The sequence below is a fragment of the Clupea harengus genome, chromosome 23 (genome assembly GCF_900700415.2).
Source record: "Clupea harengus chromosome 23, Ch_v2.0.2, whole genome shotgun sequence".
Classification (NCBI taxonomy): Eukaryota; Metazoa; Chordata; class Actinopteri; order Clupeiformes; family Clupeidae; genus Clupea; species Clupea harengus.
The window spans coordinates 17,538,031-17,556,317 of NC_045174.1; the positions used below are offsets into that span (position 1 = coordinate 17,538,031).

At 42.5% G+C, this 18,287-nt stretch overlaps 2 protein-coding genes across 4 annotated transcripts; both read left to right on the top strand.

The window, feature by feature from the left end:
* Nucleotides 1-1,732: 1,732 nt before the first annotated feature.
* LOC105892770 (nuclear body protein SP140-like protein) lies at nucleotides 1,733-10,848 on the top strand. 3 transcript variants are annotated; one of them, XM_042703231.1, is made up of 13 exons: nucleotides 1,733-1,887; nucleotides 2,239-2,387; nucleotides 2,818-2,992; nucleotides 3,178-3,441; nucleotides 4,463-4,675; nucleotides 5,064-5,203; nucleotides 5,385-5,453; nucleotides 6,405-6,520; nucleotides 6,714-6,825; nucleotides 7,018-7,092; nucleotides 8,027-8,167; nucleotides 8,449-8,642; nucleotides 9,067-10,848. In XM_042703231.1, exons 2-13 carry the CDS (start codon nucleotides 2,244-2,246, stop codon nucleotides 10,277-10,279), a joined length of 2,856 nt encoding a protein of 951 aa, XP_042559165.1. In that variant the 5' UTR covers nucleotides 1,733-1,887; nucleotides 2,239-2,243; the 3' UTR covers nucleotides 10,280-10,848. The 3 variants fall into 3 exon arrangements, with proteins under 3 accessions (XP_042559165.1, XP_042559162.1, XP_042559164.1); XM_042703228.1 differs by having other exon boundaries at nucleotides 1,734-1,887; nucleotides 4,457-4,675; nucleotides 9,067-10,847; XM_042703230.1 differs by having other exon boundaries at nucleotides 1,734-1,887; nucleotides 2,242-2,387; nucleotides 4,457-4,675; nucleotides 9,067-10,847.
* Nucleotides 10,849-12,948: 2,100 nt separating this feature from the next.
* Nucleotides 12,949-18,158, top strand: LOC122128719 (SUN domain-containing protein 2-like). The gene is made up of 17 exons (XM_042703371.1): nucleotides 12,949-13,043; nucleotides 13,181-13,329; nucleotides 13,465-13,701; nucleotides 13,793-13,849; nucleotides 14,077-14,149; nucleotides 14,464-14,525; nucleotides 15,133-15,227; nucleotides 15,383-15,496; nucleotides 15,632-15,685; nucleotides 15,795-15,838; nucleotides 16,090-16,240; nucleotides 16,447-16,671; nucleotides 16,795-16,879; nucleotides 17,095-17,210; nucleotides 17,310-17,477; nucleotides 17,651-17,746; nucleotides 17,995-18,158. Exons 1-17 carry the CDS (start codon nucleotides 12,949-12,951, stop codon nucleotides 18,109-18,111), a joined length of 1,938 nt encoding a protein of 645 aa, XP_042559305.1. The 3' UTR covers nucleotides 18,112-18,158.
* The last annotated feature ends 129 nt before the right edge of the window (nucleotides 18,159-18,287 follow it).

Below are 18,287 nucleotides of genomic sequence, written 5' to 3' on the forward strand. Positions count from 1 at the left end.
TTTCTCCATCATTCTAATTGTCATAGTGATAGTTTTCCCAACCAGACACTGTGTTTCCACCTTTCTCTCTTCTTGTTCTACATCCAAGTCAGTCTTTGTGCGAACAAAGTAGAAATGATTCTTCTTTTTCTTTAATGCTTTTGCCAACATGATGTCTCATTCTCCTTGAATATTGATGCACTTACTATGATAAAGAAGTCATACCTGAGTCTCATGCCTAAGGCAGATTTAAATAATTTTTAGGAAGTGAGTTTTTTACAACTATTGTAGATACATTTAGGTTCTGAGGCTAAACAATATGCGTATACTATAATAAAGCATGAACACGGTTTGTGTTGTTTCATATTTTGTAACTTTCTTTTTTTACATTTACATTTAGTCATTTAGCAGACGCTTTTGTCCAAAGCGACGTACAAGGGAGAGAACAGTCAAGCTAAGAGCAATAAAAACCTGGTGAAACAATAAATACTACTTTACATAAGAAAATAGAAAAACAACATAGAAAGAAAAATAAGTGCAGGAATGTAACTGCTGAAGTGCAAGTTAAGCACTAGTCAAAGTGCCAGTTTAGGAAGGGAGGTGCTCTCTGAAGAGTTGGGTCTTTCAGATTTGGAAGCTTTGGAACCTTTTTTAACCTTAAAAATCCAGTTACCAAATGAATGATTATATTTATACTGACTATTTAGACACACTAGTGCAATCCATGTGTACAGAAGTTCAGGTTAATTCAGTTAAACTTACACGTCAAAGTCTTCAGCTTTTTCCAAAACTAATGCTGATGGTAGGGAAAGTTGTCTTCAGTACTGAAGTTATGTCTGGACACACCTGTGAGTGAAGTATCAGTGTCCTCCACCTCCTTAAGAGTGGTGTAATCCTCCACCCTTCTCCAACTCCACAGTCTTTCTCCATCTTTGTAAATGTGATAGTTATAGTTTTCATTTACATTTAGTCATTTAGCAGACGCTTTTGTCCAAAGCGACGTACAATGGAGAGAACAGTCAAGCTAAGAGCAAAGTTTTCACAACCAAACTAGTTCTCAGGTGACTCAACACTCTCATCATAGGGAATTATTAACTAAATTAAGTAACTTTTCATTCACCCTCAAAGTACAGCACCATGTCTCTACAATGCACTGTGGGACTTGAAGTACACTATCAATATGTACCATCAATAAAATATCAGCTGTGTGAGTAACATGAGGACAGGGGAAGATCAATTCAAGTTTTTTCTCAAGCAACCTATGATTTTTAAACCTCCATATCCAAGTGCATCAAATGAATGAGAGGTTGCTCTGGGATAACCTGTGAGAAATGACAAGACACATCGATAGCAAAACCTGTTTCATGATCAGCACTTATTCTTTTTTACCCAATGTGTGTGTTATGCAGGTCACTACTCTGTGGATCAGACACTAACACATAATATGAAAATGACAAACGATTGCTGATCTTTAAGTCAAAACAAGCTGCTGTACAATTATATCTGATCCGTCACCATCTTGATCCGTTAGCATCTGTTAGCATTTCACAGCTTCTTCAAATGCAGATTTCAAATGCAACCTATATTCATCAACAATCAAGATTTAACAGGCCACTGTTCATTCATTTCCTTTACGATTTGAGCTTCCCGACATGTTTCAATATTGTAATCTATTACACATTTAGCTTAACCATTATCAGCAGTCTAGATGGAGGTGGGACTGTACACGGGAGTGTAAACAACGCACTTCTAACTTTCGTTTTCCAAACGTCATAGCTTACGATACAACTTCCGTGCTTTGTAGTGGAGTAGGCTACATAACACATGCGGGAAATTTGTGTTCTAGGGAAATATCATACAAAACGTCACATCTTTAGAAGACTTGAGGTCGTCGGGCGTGGGATAGAGGTATGCAGCTAATGGTATATTTTCGATAAGTTTGTCTGTGTAGGATATGGCCTGTGGGTTCATTCACTTCTATAAAAGCGTCAGACACTTAAGCAGGAGATACGGAAGTGGGCACAAGGCGTGCACATTCGACAGTTTAGATTCAGATTACTATTGTTTGAAGGTTCCATTCTTATTTTATAGATTCTATTTTAAATTATATCATGCTTAGCCGATTTGCCCAAAATAATCGCAGATAAATGTAATCCAATACATAGCCTGTATGTAGGCTATATTACCAGAAGTCTTGCGTGATTTAGGGTAGCCTTTTTGAAAGAGATCAAGACTGTCTTTGTTGTTGACTTTCATTAGCAGCAATGGACCCATTAGATTTCCTAACGCATGAGGAGTTACTGCGAGTCTTCCACCGTAAGAAGACAGAGATGTCGTGCATAGACCAACCGCACATCTTCCTCAGGCAGTTACGAGACCACGACCTTGTGTCGGAGAAGCTCTACCAGGTGAGTAAACCCATATATGTTTCAACTGTGTTGTGTTTATGATTGTTGGGCACATGATGTTTACCTGTTAATCATGCGTAGGCCTGTCTTAAGCTATGTTTCTTTATGTCTTAGCGCCGCAACTAAGCAATGGCTTTGAATCACAGAGAGCACAGGATATTCCTAATGTTAAAGTTGGGGTTAAGGTTTAAATTAAAGTTTAAATTAAAAGTCTAAACAGCTATAAAAAGTCTTACATTACATAGTGTTATTAAGTACTGTAAGTAAATACATTCAATAAAGACAGGCTTACTTTACGGTAATATACTCAAAATTATAGCTATAATAAGATTTAAGAGTAAGATTTGTGCCCCTGTGACAACCCCCCCCTTCACACACACACACACACACACACACACACACACACACACACACACCATCTGTTTATCAGAGAGTGGATAGGATGAAGACGAAGGAGCAGAAGATCAAAGGTGTGTATGAGGTGCTGGACAGTCTGGAGGTGGAACAAGCAGATCGTGTGAAGACCTTCTGGGGGTGTGTGTTTACAGACCACATCCTGCATCAGTACCCCACTCTCAGACTACTGAGGAACAGCCTCATGGACGGTGGGTCTGCACTCTCCTTATAGTGTGTGTGTGTGTGTGTGTGTGTGTGTGTGTGTGTGTGTGTGTGTATGAGAGAGAAAGAGAGAGAAAGAAAAGTTCATGGTAACTTAGATGACACTGCCTGGTGATATTTTGGAACAGGCTCTGAATAATCTCCCTGCTTTCACTTTCTTTCTCAAATTCAGGGTCTTTCTCAGTCAATGAAAGTCAACCAGAGATGGACAGACTGGACAAGAGGAGGAATACGGAGGGAAAGAATAAAGACTTAAAAGAAGCGAAGGTGAAGAAGATGAGTAGACAGAAAAGGAAAGAGAGCAGCACTAGCGGAAGGGAGGAAGGAGAGGAGGAGGAGGAAGATGATGATGATGATGAGGAGGAGGAGGAAGATCAAGCAGGGACTTCTAAAGTCACAACCAGTCAGAAGAAGAAGCTTCAGAAACCCATCTACTGTGAGTATATACTCTCAGCATACTGTCACCCGTGGTGACCTCTCAGCATTCTGATATTAAACCCATATACTTTGAGTATACACTCAGCATACTGATATTAAACCCATATACTTTGAGTATACACTCAGCATACTGATATTAAACCCATATACTTTGAGTATACACTCTCAGCATGCTGATATTAAATCTACACTTACTTAGAGTATACTGTACATACTTTCAGTCTCAACATGCCATACTGTTCATTTAGAAGCCATGGCTTAATTTGAGTATACACTTACACTAAGACTGTACTATGCTGTGTAGCACACTGTAAATCTGCGCTTAATCCTCAGGGTAAATACTCATTATTAAATCTTAGTTTAATTCAATTTAATGATTTAGTAGTGCTGTCAAAATTATTTCAATACATTCATGGACACCTGACATGGAGCTTAGTTTAGTTCACAAGCTTGCAACTTTATTGAGCACTTCACCTTACTACTAACCCAACGGGATGCTCACCACGTTCTGACTGGCTGACAGTGTATTTTTGTAATTGTTTTATTACAAGCTTCAATCACAGCAAATCGTGCAAATAACAGCACTATTATTTATCAGATGTTTCTATCTAGAGCAACTTGCAAATCATATCAAAACGTTTAAAATCAAATTGCAAATCATATTTGGGATCTTTGGGAGTTCATACTTTATCATTTCTGATTTATTTATAAAGACAACACACATGTATCAACATGTCTGTAAATATGCCAGTAGATAGCTGGCTAGTTTTCAACTGCAGTCCTTTGAAGGGATGTTTGACATTGAAGTGATGAAATGTACAGAGCACAGAGCATTTGCAGATAACAAAACGCCATTTTAGACAGACACAGCAACAGAAGTGTGAGCTAAAAGCATAGGAAGGCAAAGAGGAGCTGTAGACTTACATAAGGTGTAGACGAAGTAAGTATGACTTCAAACTTCGACAGTGAGTTTGCCACAGCTCTAAAAGTCCTTCTCTCCATCTCTGTGCAAGTGCCAGACTCCAGTGAAGAAGAGTACCGCAGCAGTAACCAGGAGGAGGACAGAAGCGAGGGAGACCAGAGAGAAGAGGGGGGAAGGATGGCAGAGGACAGAGACGACAGTAGTAACCATGGCAACATGGATGTGGACACATCCATGTTTGATGGAAGTACTCTCCCTGTCCAGTGTGGGTCTGTCATTGGAAGACTGCAGAAAGATCGCTTTGCGTCTGGTGAGTGTGTGTGTGTGTGTGTGTGTGTGTGTGTGTGTGTGTGTGTGTGTTTCGGTGTGGGAGTTTGTATACCGTACACAGTAAGACAGATAATCCCCCCTTTTTCCTTGTCTGAAATTGAGCCCATTTCAGATGCCGGCGTGTGACGTTAGCTGGGGCCCCGCTGTGCAGCCACGTTCTCTGGCAGCGACCCAACACACACTCATTCACACTCGTTCACACTCATTCACACACGTTCACACTCGATCACACTCGTTCACACTAGGTCCAGGTCGCTTTTAAGTGCAGTTAGAAGGTGGAGAAATGAAATCCCTGTGACGTCACATTTGCCAATTACCTACTTTTGACACAACACTGAGTGACCCGTGGTGACCTTTGACCTGTATAGGAACCATAGGAAAGTGCATCCGCACAGAGGAGAGCTGGCTGACCCCAGCAGAGTTCATCAGGCTGAACCCTGACCTGAGAGATGGAATGTGGAAGAGAGACATCACCTGCAGAGACCAGCCCCTTGCCTACCTTTTACAAGTAAAGAGAGCGTCAGAGAGGTTCTGTTTGTGTGTGGCTGTAAAGTGTATTTTCCAGCATGATGAGATGCCAAGAATGAACAATGACCTAAAGTCGTGTTTGTGTGTGTTTGTGTGTGTGTGTGTGTGTGTGTGTGTGTGTGTGTGTGTGTGTGTGTGTGTGTGTGTGTGTGTGTGCGCAGAGGAAGATACTGCAGGTTCACTCTCTGCTATGCCCGTGTCCTCTTTGCAGCCAGGCTGAGTCAGAGCTGGTAAGATCTCTCTCACTCTAAACCTTTAAATCTGTGTCACCCTTTGTTCACTGGTGGGTTTTACTGGTAAGCACTACTATGGCTGAGGCTTCTGTTAATGCTAACAGTTACTTAGAGTTACACTACAATGTACAACAAACATGTTGTGTGCGCTTCAGATCTTTTGTACAGAATATACAGACTCTCCACCGGCATTCCATCGAGTGCTTTCCTAAATCATGCAACCGCAACTAACTTCAGACCTAAAATAGAGTTCCGTTATAATAAAGTAATAAGTGTTTTCTTGCCCTTTAAAAAGAAAAATAGTTTATATTGATCAGTATGTATACCCACCGATATTTAACTAATAAACCCGGTTACATTTGTATGTGACCCTCGCTACAACTTTCTGCTGCTTGATACAAAAGGAAAACTTTTCTCAGTTTCCACGACTAATCTACAAGAGACATCACATCATGATAAGTCAACAGCGTATTGACCTACCTAATTTCTCCCTCCAAAATCACTTCAGAAGAGCCGTCACAGTGCTCAACTACCTTTGTGTTTGGTATGTTGAAACCAATAATATAGCATTTAAGTTCAAGATAAGTTTTGCACAAAAAAGAGTTAAAAGTCAGTTTTTAGCTATTTTTATTATTATAATTTAAATTGTCTATGCAGATGCACTCCCCTACAGAATAACCCCAATCTTTCTAGAATGATTGACCCTTTCCAAATATAAGTAATCTGGTCAAGATTTCACAGAAAAAAAAATACTGCAATGTCAGTTTTTTTCTAATATCGTGCAACCCTACTGGTTACCTACGTCAGTTAATAGAGGGGATGGAAAAATGTTTAACTGTGTGTGTGTGTGTGTGTGTGTGTGTGTGTGTGTGTGTGTGTGTCTGTGTGTCTGTTTGTGTGTGTGTGTGTGTGTGTGTGTGTGTGTGTCTGTTTGTGTGTGTATTTCAGGAACAGAGAAATGATGACTACTGTTTCATCTGTGGAGAGCGAGGAGAGCTGCTGTGTTGTGATGGGTGTCCCAGATCCTTCGACAGAGACTGTCACTTACCTAGTCCTCTACCAGGGTAAGAGAAAGAGGGAGAGGGAGACAGATGTGTTGAGGGCGATACAACTAAGTCACAGTTGTTTGTAAATGTGTTCATACTTTTCATTCATTCATTCATTCATTCATGTGTGTGTGTGTGTGTGTGTGTGTGTGTGTGTGTGTGTGTGTGTGTGTGTGTGTGTGTGTGTGTGTGCTGTGTATTTTTCACGCAGAGATGAGTGGCTGTGTACATTCTGTGTTTTGAAGAAGAGTAATGAATGGCGCTACACTAGTCACATGACCCAAAGGCAGGTCCTAGACAGCAGAATCTCGGACTGTACGCTGGTGAGCTCACGCTGTTGGACAGCTCTGGTGTCAATCAATTTGTGCTTCATCATACCTGCCCCTGTTTCTAATTTTCTAATTCAATTACTCTTATTTTATGCACCTGATATTTGGCGGCATTTAAGAACAAAGACTGTAGTTGTCTAGTGTTTGTCTAAACTGTGTTTGTGTGTGTGCTTGTGTGTTTCACAGCAATGCCAGTACCTCCTGCTGTTTTTACTCAATGTTGATGAGGAGAAAACCTTTACCACTGATCCCTGCTCTACTGTAAGTGGTGTGTGTGTGTGTGTGTGTGTGTGTGTGTGTGTGCCTGCCTGCCTGTATGTGTGCATGGATGTTTTTTTGCATATTTACGATATTCACATCCCACCACCCCACTACCCTTTGATTGACAGACATCAGGCTCCAGTGGGTTGAAGGGGCTAATGGTCAAGGCTGAGTCGAATTCCGAGTGTTGCGTCTACAGAAGTCATATTTACTTAACGGTCTAGTCGCTCAAGGGTTGCAAACAATTGATCCTGCCCAGTGATGAATGGGAAATTGCTATTATTGTTTTTATCGAATTAAATTTAATAACGTGGTTCCTGTAGGCTTAGCTGCAACCATCGGAGAGAGATGGCAGCTCCAGGCTCCATCTGTGAGTGGTATTTTAGGAAGTCCAAGAGCGTAAATCCATGAATGTAGCCAAATTACTAAAATGATTGGAGCACTCAACAAATGCCCATAGTTGTTAAAACAGATTGCATTGACTGACACCAATGTTTGGAATGTCAAACTTATTAAAACTGCCATACTGGCAAGCTGACCTGTATTTTTTTTTTTAAATGACAATGTCTTCCTTCTTAACGGCACTTATCCTCTCACTTGTGTTCCACGCCGCTTATGTTGTTGAACTACATGTGGAAGGGGCAACCGACCCATACAACTGAGATTTGATTGGTTGTTAGTGTGTCACCTGTGGCACGCAGCATGATCAGGGCATGTGATTGGCTGTTTCTGAGTCAGGGAGGGAGCACACTCTGGGTTTGTTCACGCAACCGAACATTACGTAGTCCTTATGTGCTTTTATGATGAATTTGCATTTACCCAGCCGAACTTATCAGAAGTTTTAACTATCCATTTTGTTGTTGTTGAGGAATATGTATCGCCATTGTTTTATCACCCATGCTTACTTTGACTTATTATACCCTTTGATTGACAGGCATCAGGGTACTCGTCAGTGGTACCGAGGCCCATGTGGTTGGAGAAGGTGAGAGAGAACCTGGACGGTCGCTACCGTCTGGTGGGAGAGTTCATCTCAGACGTGCGGCTCATCTTCAAGAACTGTGCCATCTACAACAGGGTTAGTATGTGAGGTTAGGGTGGAACATGTCTTTTTAAACTGTTAACTTTTTCACAATATCCTTCATGCATGCCTAACTAAGACATTTGCTGGTATAACGGAGTAATTTAGTTATTTATTGAGAAATATCCTGTTTATGCTTATTTACACAGTTCTTTTTATCAGATTGAGTTGAAATTATTAGTGATGCTTTTTATTTGCTTTCATGAATGCATCAATATTCTTAATGTATCTAAACGTGTGTTTGTGTGGGTTTGTGTGTGTTTGTGTGTTTTGTATAGAACACCTTGAAGTATAAAGAACTGGGAATGCGACTCAGTGACGTGTTTGAGAAAGAGTTCCTCTGCACCTTCAACATAGAAGAGAGAAGTATGGATAACAGAATGAAGGGAATGATGAAGAAGAAGGAAAAGGATAACACAAACACCGGAGTTCTCCAGAGCACAAGCAATCTACCCACCCTTCTACCTGCAAGGTGACAGAGAAAGTGGAGGGCTGGAAACAAACTGAGGGAGAGAGAGAGGGAGAGAGATACTGGGAGAGAGAGAGAGGGAGGGAGATGCTGGGAGGGAGGTAGAGAGAGGGAGGGAGATGCTGGGAGGGAATGCTGGATTTTAAGAAGCACGTGAAACAATAAATAAAGACATTAAGCTGGTCAGTATTTTACAGAGTGAAATAGATCTCTGAATAGATCTGCATCTGACTGTAATCACTGTACAAATGTTACTGTTTACTTGACATGTCTGCAGAATTCAGCCATTATGACATATGCATAACTAGTGTTAAGAATGTAATAGTTATAGTAGCTTACATGTTAACCATGAGAGGAAAAGGTCTTCACATACTACTGGTAAGTCTCATCATGTTTCTCTGATGTATGTTTGCTGTGCATTTTGAAGGGCCCCTCGTCAGAGCAATAGTGCACAGAGGAGCTGTGAAGCCTGTACTGAAGTTCCTGACTCCAGCCACTGGGTCCTGGTGGACCCTGAGGTCTCCACAGAGAAAAGGGTTTCAACCTGCAGCCTGAGCTCTCCTGCAGGGAGGTATGAGTGCTCCGAGTCTGGTCTGCGCTGGTCGTGCGCTGGTCAAGTCACCCTGCAGTACTGCTTCGCGGACTGGCATCTCTTGGCTGGAGAGCTGCCTAACATGCAGTACAGACCAGCTGGCCCCTCGATGGAGATCAAGCTCATCTCAGGAGAGCTGGAGGAGATCCACCTGCCACATTTCCTCTGTTTGGGAGGTAGTCAGTCCTGTCTGAAGGATGCTGTGAAGGTTCTGCACAAGCAGGACAGTGGAGTGTGTTTGGAGAAGTTTGAGCTGAGTCGCTTCCATGCCAGGCTGGTGAACCCCTCCTTTTCTCTTCTTGGACCTTTCTACTCTTTGATGTCGCTCATGCTCCCTGGGGAGGAGAGGGAGCACATGAATATCCATGCTGATGTTCAGGTCTATCGGAGCAGCACCTCCCCCCTCAACTTCCGCTTGTACCTCCTGCCAGAGGATGCCCATCTCAGAAAGTTATTGATGGACGAAGAGGAAGGTTTCCGAGGCTTCAGACTCCCTAGGCCCCGACCTGTGAGACCTCTTCAGATGCATGAGTTCTATGGTTTTTATACAACTCCAGAACCCATCAGAATTTATCCAGTAGAGCTAGACCTCAGAGTCAGCAATATTGGCCCTAACTTCGCAGAGGTTCGTATAGGTGAGGCTGGTGACTTTAAAATTAAGCTTATCAGCTCTGCAGACCAACAGACAGTTTGGGAAGCAGACATCACGAGAAGCGAATGCTTTTGGACCAAGCCCCACCAGAGTAGTGACAACATATCAGCTGCTGAGTTCCTCAAAAGGCACCAGGCAGATCTTGTTCAGAAGGTGAAGAACGTGATGCCGTTAGCAGATAAGTTGCTCTCACAAGGCCACATCAGCGCTGACAATTATGCAGACATCAGAACAGAACGCACTGACCAGGACAAGATGAGATGTGTGTTTAAGGTCCTGGAGTCATGTGGGGATAGAGGGAAGCGCGTGTTCATCACAAACCTTCAAGAGCAACACTCTGACCTGCTGGAGGAGTTGGGCATGCCTCTTGGATGGGAATATGAAAACCCTGTTTAGCTATTTTCATTTGTAATTCTGTAACTTTGTCTGTACTCATGCTCAGAAGGCCAGCGAGTCAAACGGTTGCAACTTAGAAAGCAACAATGCGCTATAACGCTTGCTAGCAAAGTTTCCAGCTCATAGTCTAAAGCCTTGCCTTGCAAACACCACCACCATAGGTCGAACACCAACAACAACAACTTTTACTTAAAGCAGCACTAAGGAGTTTCGGTCGAAAACTAAGAATCTAACTCCTGAAAAGGCATGCAGAAACCTTTCAAACACCAACAACAGCACAATTGCCACTGATAAAAAGCTTGCTTGCATGTCATGTCTTGGCAATGTTGTTGCCAATGCTATGAAACCTTTTTTTTCCCATTCTTGGGGTGTGGTCCAATCCAGACCACAGAACTGCTTAGTTTTAAGCCTAGACGGCTAGTTGGAACGACAGGTGTGTTTATCTGTCCTTCACATGACCATATACCATGAAAATGAATTAGAGGATGATACCAGTACTAGTTGCTTACAACACCTTGCCTCAGAAAGTGTCAAATTGTTGCCTTGCTGTCTCATTAAGAATACGTAATGATGGCTCTTGCCTTCAGTAAGTGATGAAAAACTGATGAAAAAATGATTCTGCCTGATACATCCAAATAGAAAAAGTATTCTTCACATTTGTCTATCTTTATGCTGTTAAATTGCATTTTGTGCAAATGCAAATTGTGTTTTCTGTTTTTCATAATACTGTTATTGATACATTTGATGGCTACATTTGGTGATTATGATTTATGATCGGGGAAGATATTAGGGAAGTTAATGATGTTTGGATTCGCAAGAAATATAGCAAGAAATGTGGAAGTGGAGTCAAAATATAAAATGCAGATTAAAAGGCACATTAGAGTAGGCCTATGCCTACTTGAAACACCAAAAGTGTCAGTGGTTGAAACTCATACTCCAAGACATGGGGAGATGTCTACAATCTGTTTATATTTTGATTATTCTGATTCTTAAGATAAGCGTCTTTCATTAAAATATATTTGTTAAATCCTGAACTGTATATGTATTCATCTTTTCTTATAACAATCTTTAACATTCTTATTATTATAACTTTAGTCTATTATAAGGGAAACATCTATGATTATATTTTTGTGCACATTATAAAAATAATTGTTATAGTAATGTTGCTTGTGTTCACTGTTTATGTTGTTACAACCTCCTCCTAAGATCGTAACATAAAAAGGAGGAGGCAGACAACGAGGTCATTAGTTATGTAAATTAGTTTATTGAGTCATTAGGTAGATTTAACAAAAAAGTCAAAGATAAATGGGTTCAGAGATGAATGGGTGAAACGAGTATGTTCGTGAGTAGGAGTGTTTACAAAAAGTAAATGGGACAGGAGCGGAAGCTGAAGGAGCCGCTCAGAAAACCTTACGGTGTTTTTATACCCACACCGGCGCCAGGTCTGGGTAATCACCGCTAATCAGTTTCCCCGCTGCAGGCCCACAACCTGCTGTCTCTGTATGGTCAGTACTGGGACTGCAGGCAGGGGCACAGGGTCGTAACAATGTTAATTTAGCTGCTATGGTACACTAATTGTATATGGTACACGAATGTAGCACCAGTAGTTGAAATAGTTGAAGACTGGCTCACAGGTACGGAGGCACACCGTAGAATATTGACTGAGGTGTCCCCTAGCTCCAGGGTTCAGACGAAAACCAAATATTTGGCAGTAAAACGGCTGTGCATAATTACATCGCAGCTTTCTTCTTACTAGTGGACAGTTAAACTACCTAAGCAACATTACAATGTATATGTTTTGTAAATGACTTTGGATGAATTCGTCTGCTAAATACGCAATTTAAGCTTTTAATTTATATGATGTTGAATGGATGAATTCAACCTGATTGCAGGCGCGTCATAATAGATACTAGCTGAGCACGTAACAATGTCTGAATAGACAAGAATAAGAACCACAAACATTCTAAAGCATGATCAGAATTGCTTTGCATCGGACTGCGAAGGTAAGCAACAAATTAGTTCCCCTAAAACATAAGTTATTTTATATTTAACTGAGAATTTAAAGACAAAATCACAAAGAGTTTATGTTCATACTTTATCCTACCCTATGAAACGGTTTATATGGCGAATTTTATTTATAGCTTGTTTTAAACTGCTCAATAATAGCTTTCAATTTGATATGCCTTATGTTGTCTATTAACTCAACACCTAAATTTCCTTCGGGATTAATAAAGTATCCATCTATCTATCTATCTATCTATCTATCTATCTATCTATCTTAAATCCATTATAAGCAACCTTTATTTTTGTATATATCTGGGAAGTTTGATTTGCTCTATGTCTAGGTTTTATGACCCCGCTAGATTATTTCTGCAACAGCAGGCTTTCACTTTAGTGGGTGAGGCAGTAGTTAGATCTGATCAGACCACTAATCTATAGCCGAGGACATTTATTATAAATGAGAGATTTGACCAGACCCAGTGTCAGCTTCCATCTGGGAACCTTGATATGTTATCTTAATATATAACCTTAATAACTTAAACCTTCATAACCTGAGTGTTCAGTCAGTCAAGGCCTCAGTCCTTACTGTTGCTCTGGAGCTTCAGTACCGTAACCACGTGTGTGTGTGTGTGTGTGTGTCTTTCTCTCTAGCCATGTCCCGGCGAAGTATGAGATTACTGACGAGCGATTATTATCGCACCGACAGTGAAATGAACGAGCGCAGCAGCTCTCACCAGGTGTCTTACCGAGAGACCCCTGTCAGGTGTGTGTACATGTGTGTATGTATAATCACAGTGTAGGGTATGTGTGTGTGTGTTTCTTAATGTGTATGCCTGTATGATGTCAGCTAACCAACTCCTTACATCTAAAACACACACACACACACACACACACATACAGGGTGTTTAAGAGGAGGACCGGCTCTTGGAGTCAGAATCTGTCCCGTACCGGGTCACAGGTGACCACCCCCTCCCTCTCCCGTACCGCATCTCACGCGGCAGCACCCTGCCTCTCCTTCAGCTCTCTGACCACCGATGCGTCTTTGAGAGGTGACACACACACACACACACACACACACACACACACACACACACACACACACACACACTATCCAGAGAGAGCTTCTCTCTGCTGCTATTCAAACCCTCCACTAACAATATGTATCTATTCTGCCCCGCCTCCAGGTGTGGCTTCTGCCCTGAAGGCGGCCACTCAGAGCCAGAGCTGCCATGTTGGCCCCGCCTCCTGCTTCAGTGTGCCCTCTGTGTCTTGCTCCTCCCCCTACGGCAGCTGCAGTTCTGGGCGCCCCCTGCTGGACCAGGCGTGTATCACCTCTGGATACTCCTCAGAGGAGTGCGAGGCCGTCCTGGCCCCCACCTTGAGGAAGAGGAGCAGGCTTCTGAGCAGGAGCCAGCGCACCAGTGAGTGTGTGTGTTGTTTGTGTGTGTCTGTGTGTGTGGGTGTGTGAGTGCAATCATATATCTAAGCAATAATCCACTCTCTTAATTTCAGGTTCCTCTAGGATGTTCTCTGGTGATGCTGAGTCTGTGGAGACAAGCCTCACACGAGGTAGTTAATCTCAAATAGACAAAACTTTACCATAACAACACGCAGCATGACAACAGTCACCATAACAACACTCTCTATGACAACACATACCATAGTATCATCTCTCTACGATATCACCATCTATCCACCATAATAACACGCAGTAAGACCACACCACTTCCCGTCCTCTAACTGTGTGTGTGTATGTGTGTGTGTGTGTGTGTGTTTGTGCGTGTCTGTTGTCTCAGTGCTGTTCGCTGGTCTCTTCCTGCTCTGCTGCAGCCTTTTTGGCCTCCTCAGGGACGCGCTGCTTCTCAGCAGGTATGGCCCTTCATCACACACCCAAACACAAGTCCATGTTTATATGATACACTGTTTAATCTGCTGTGTAAGTATGAATGTTTATAAGACACACTGTTTAATCTGCTGTACATATACGAATGTTTATAAAACACACTGTTCAATCTGCTGTGTATATATGAATGTTAATAACACGCTGTTTAATCTGAATGTTCATAGGACATGCTGTCTGCTCAGTCTGGTATGGCAGTCGCGTGAGACTTGCTATTTAAACTGCTGGATGAATGCATGTTGTGAATCTAAAAGACCTTCCTCCTTTGTCCATTCTGTTCTAGTCGTACCCAGCACTTGAGGAAGCCTGCACTGACTGTTTTGACTTTGACTCTGTTTGCTACTGGTGAGTCCCTGATTATGCAGAGAGCATCTATAGTTTTACCAGCAGTTTGGGTCTGAAGAGATATACTATAAAATGCTACCAAATTCATCTTGGGGACCAGTCTATACCGATACAGTATAACCCCCCTAGTTAGTAGGGGTGGGAATCTCTTGGCACCTCACGATTCGATTCCGATTCAGAGGTCAACGATTCGATTCTAAACCGATTATCGATTCTCAACCAATTATCGATTATCAATTCTAAACTGATAAAACGATTATCGATGCATCTTGATTTTTAAAACATTTGAGTTTGCTACTCAGAGTCTCAAATCACTTCCTACTTTGTGTTTGATAATTAAAGAAAATCAACAGATGAATTACCTTCTCTATTTTTTTATTAGAGAAAAAGTTTTTCATTGTCACAATTATGACTTTCTATGAACAATGCAATAATCGATGCAGCTTGCATTTCAACACAAAATGAATGAATTCTAGAGAGAATCGAGAGAAATCGAATAATCGATTTTTTTTCCCACCCCTACTAGTTAGCCTGTGGATGTGCCTCGAGTTGTTGGCTAACAATAATGTGTGTGTGTGTGTCTGTATGTGTGTGTGTGTGTGTGCAGGTTTCTGGTATTGGTACCCTGCTCTCACCTCTCTCCTGATGGTTGCTGAACCTGCCTGTCCTGGATACAGCACATCTACCCTTGGCATGAACACGGTAGGTCTTTCAGCAGAAACAACCACAGCAGATAACAGCTGACTGGACCACATGTGGTCCTGATGTGGGCCAGATCTGAGCCATAGTCAGCCAGAGTCTGCTGGTACCGTTGTGAGGAGAAGATCTAAACACTGCTGATTGTGTTTTTGCTGCAGGACCCAAGGATTGTGACGGATTTCAACGTCTTCCGTAAGGAAGTCCTGGACCGCATCAACCAAGGAGAGGCCAAATGGAAGGAAAGCTGGACTAGAGAGCTGGATGGTGTTAAGGTGTGTGTGTTTGTGTGTAAGAGAGAGAGAAGGTGAATCTAAATTGTCAGGTTAAAGTAGGAATAAAATGGATAGGTGTCTGATCCAAACACACACAAGAGCGTTACATTGTGCCTCCTTCTCTTCCTCATGTAGCGAAAGATCGACCTTCTGGAGAAGGATGAAGAGAGACACAGGCACATGTCTGAGGTGAGGCTCTCTGCCAAACATCACAACAAATTCTTAGTTTGGAAACGGAAATGGAGTAATGTGAAGAGTTAAGGATTATCAATGAACGAATCTCTCTTTGTCTTCTCAGATCATGAGAGCGGAAATTACTAACTTCAAGGATGCGGCACAAAAGTGAGTTTGTCATCACAAATGCCCATGGATGTGCGTGTGTGTGTGTGTGTGTGCGTGTGTGTGTGCTGTATGTGTGTGAAACTATGTGTGATGAATTTGTCAGCTTGTGAAATAGACGAACATTATGATCATGTATGATTTATATTTATGACTCAAAGCATTTCCTTTCTGGCTGTGTGCGTCATGTCTTCCATTTTGAATCATCTGAAATACTGCTGGTCTGCCCTGACCTCATGACCTTGTCTCCTCAGTAATGACTTTGACCGCCAGACTTGGGTGACTGAAAAGGTCACTGATGCAGACAAACAGGTAGCTAAACTCAAGGACAGTGTGTCACACCTCAGAACTGCCCATCACAACCTCGAACAACGTGTGGATGCACAAGAAAACACCAATGCTCAGGTACTTCATCACTTACTCACTCACACACAGAAGCAAACACACTCACTCACACACATACACACACACACACACACACACACACACACACACACACACACACACACACACACACAAATAGTTTAGGATGTCTTTAATTGTAATATGGTTAAAGGAAACATCAGTAATAACAATCATGTAATAACTCCTCCCCTTCCTGTTCTAACTAGCTGAAAAAGGAGCTCACTGATTGGCTGAAGCGAGAGCTCCGAGCAGTTCCTGGACAGGATGCAGGAAGCGTTGTTTTGCGTCCTGAACTGCAGGGGGCGCTGGAGGCTCTGGAGAAGAAGCTGCTCCAGCGTCTGGCTGAAGAGGTGCATAAGGATCGTGGCAACATGTGGAGGACTGTGGGAGAGAGCCTGCAGAATGAAGGACTAGGCGCCATAACGGTCAAGGTGAGCGGCCATTTTCAGAAGGTCTTCTGAGAAATGAAAGGTTATTAACTAAAGCAGTAACAGTAACAGCTAACAGATTCAAACATGTGGGTTATTTATCATGTGTGTGTTGGTGTGTAACAGCATGTCCATGAGATTGTTCAGAGGGCATTGAGTCTTTATAGAGCAGATGGAACTGGCATGGCTGACTATGCTCTGGAGTCATTGGGTGAGGATCCCCATACTGTGTGTGTGTGTGTGTCTGTGTGTCTGTGTATATATTTATCTGTGTCTGAATAAATGTTATCACGTGTGTATCCATTTATATTTCCATGTGTTTATACATGTCTCTCTCTCTGTATGTGTGTGTGTGTGTGTGTGTGTGTGTGTGTGTGTGTGTGTGTGTGTGTGTGTGTGTGTGTGTGTGTGTGTATGTCTGTGTAGGTGCTACTGTGATTGGTTCACGGAGTTCTGAAACATACCGCACCAGGTCTCCATGTGTCAGCCTGTTTGGGGTGCCACTGTGGTATGCTTCAGAGTGTCCACGCACTGTTATACAGGTAACACACCTATTTATGAACACACACACACACACACACACACACACACACTTATGTGCACACAGTTAACATACTCTGGCATGTGTGTGTGTGTGTCAGCCTGAGATGCACCCTGGGAAGTGCTGGGCGTTTAGTGGCAGTCAGGGTTTCCTCACCATCGCCCTGTCCCTCCCTGTGCGCGTCACACACGTCACCTTGGAGCACATCCCCAAGAGCCTCTCCCCCACTGGACGCATTGACAGCGCCCCCCGAGAATTTGCAGTTTATGTGAGTCTCAGACACTCCTTTACCAACACACTAAGGCAACAGATTGGTTAAAGACACGGATGGATGCCCTTAAACAACATGATCAAAAGCATTATATGACTTTCTGAAGAGTGATTTGTGCATTGTGTAAAGTGTGTGTGTGTGTGTGTGTTTGCGTCCATTTCCTCCTCCAGGGCCTGAGTGGCTTTGATGAGCAGGAGGAAGGGAAGTTCCTGGGTAGATTCACATACAACTCTGATGGCGAGCCCATCCAGACCTTTGAGCTACCGGTGAGACATCATCAGAAGCCTTTAAACTTTATTCCATCTTCATGCCTTAAAGCAACCGTCTCACCAACACAACTCTTTACCCTTTACCTTCCCTCTCTCTCCACCTCCCTCTTCTTCACCAACAAAACTCTTTCCACTCTTACCCTAATCCATCTTTTTTGCCTCGCCTCTCTCTCTCTCTCTCTCCCACCCTCTCCCTCTCACCCTCTCTCTCTCTCTTTCTCTATCTCTCTCTCCTCCTCTTTTAGGACTCTGTGAAGGATGTGTATCGTGCGGTGCAGTTAAGGGTTCTCAGTAACTGGGGTAACCATGAGTACTCCTGTGTCTACAGATTCAGGGTTCACGGCCAGCCACTGCCCCACTGAGAGAGCCACACACCCCACAACCTCACCAAAGACTTTATTTGTATTACCCTATTACTTAGATAATAAATATCTTTGCTTTTAAGCTAAAACTAGTATGTTTCAAGTGTTTATTTTGTTGAATTTCTATGAAGTTTTGCTTCTGTTACTGTTATCGTAGTCACTGCAGTCCTGTTTTG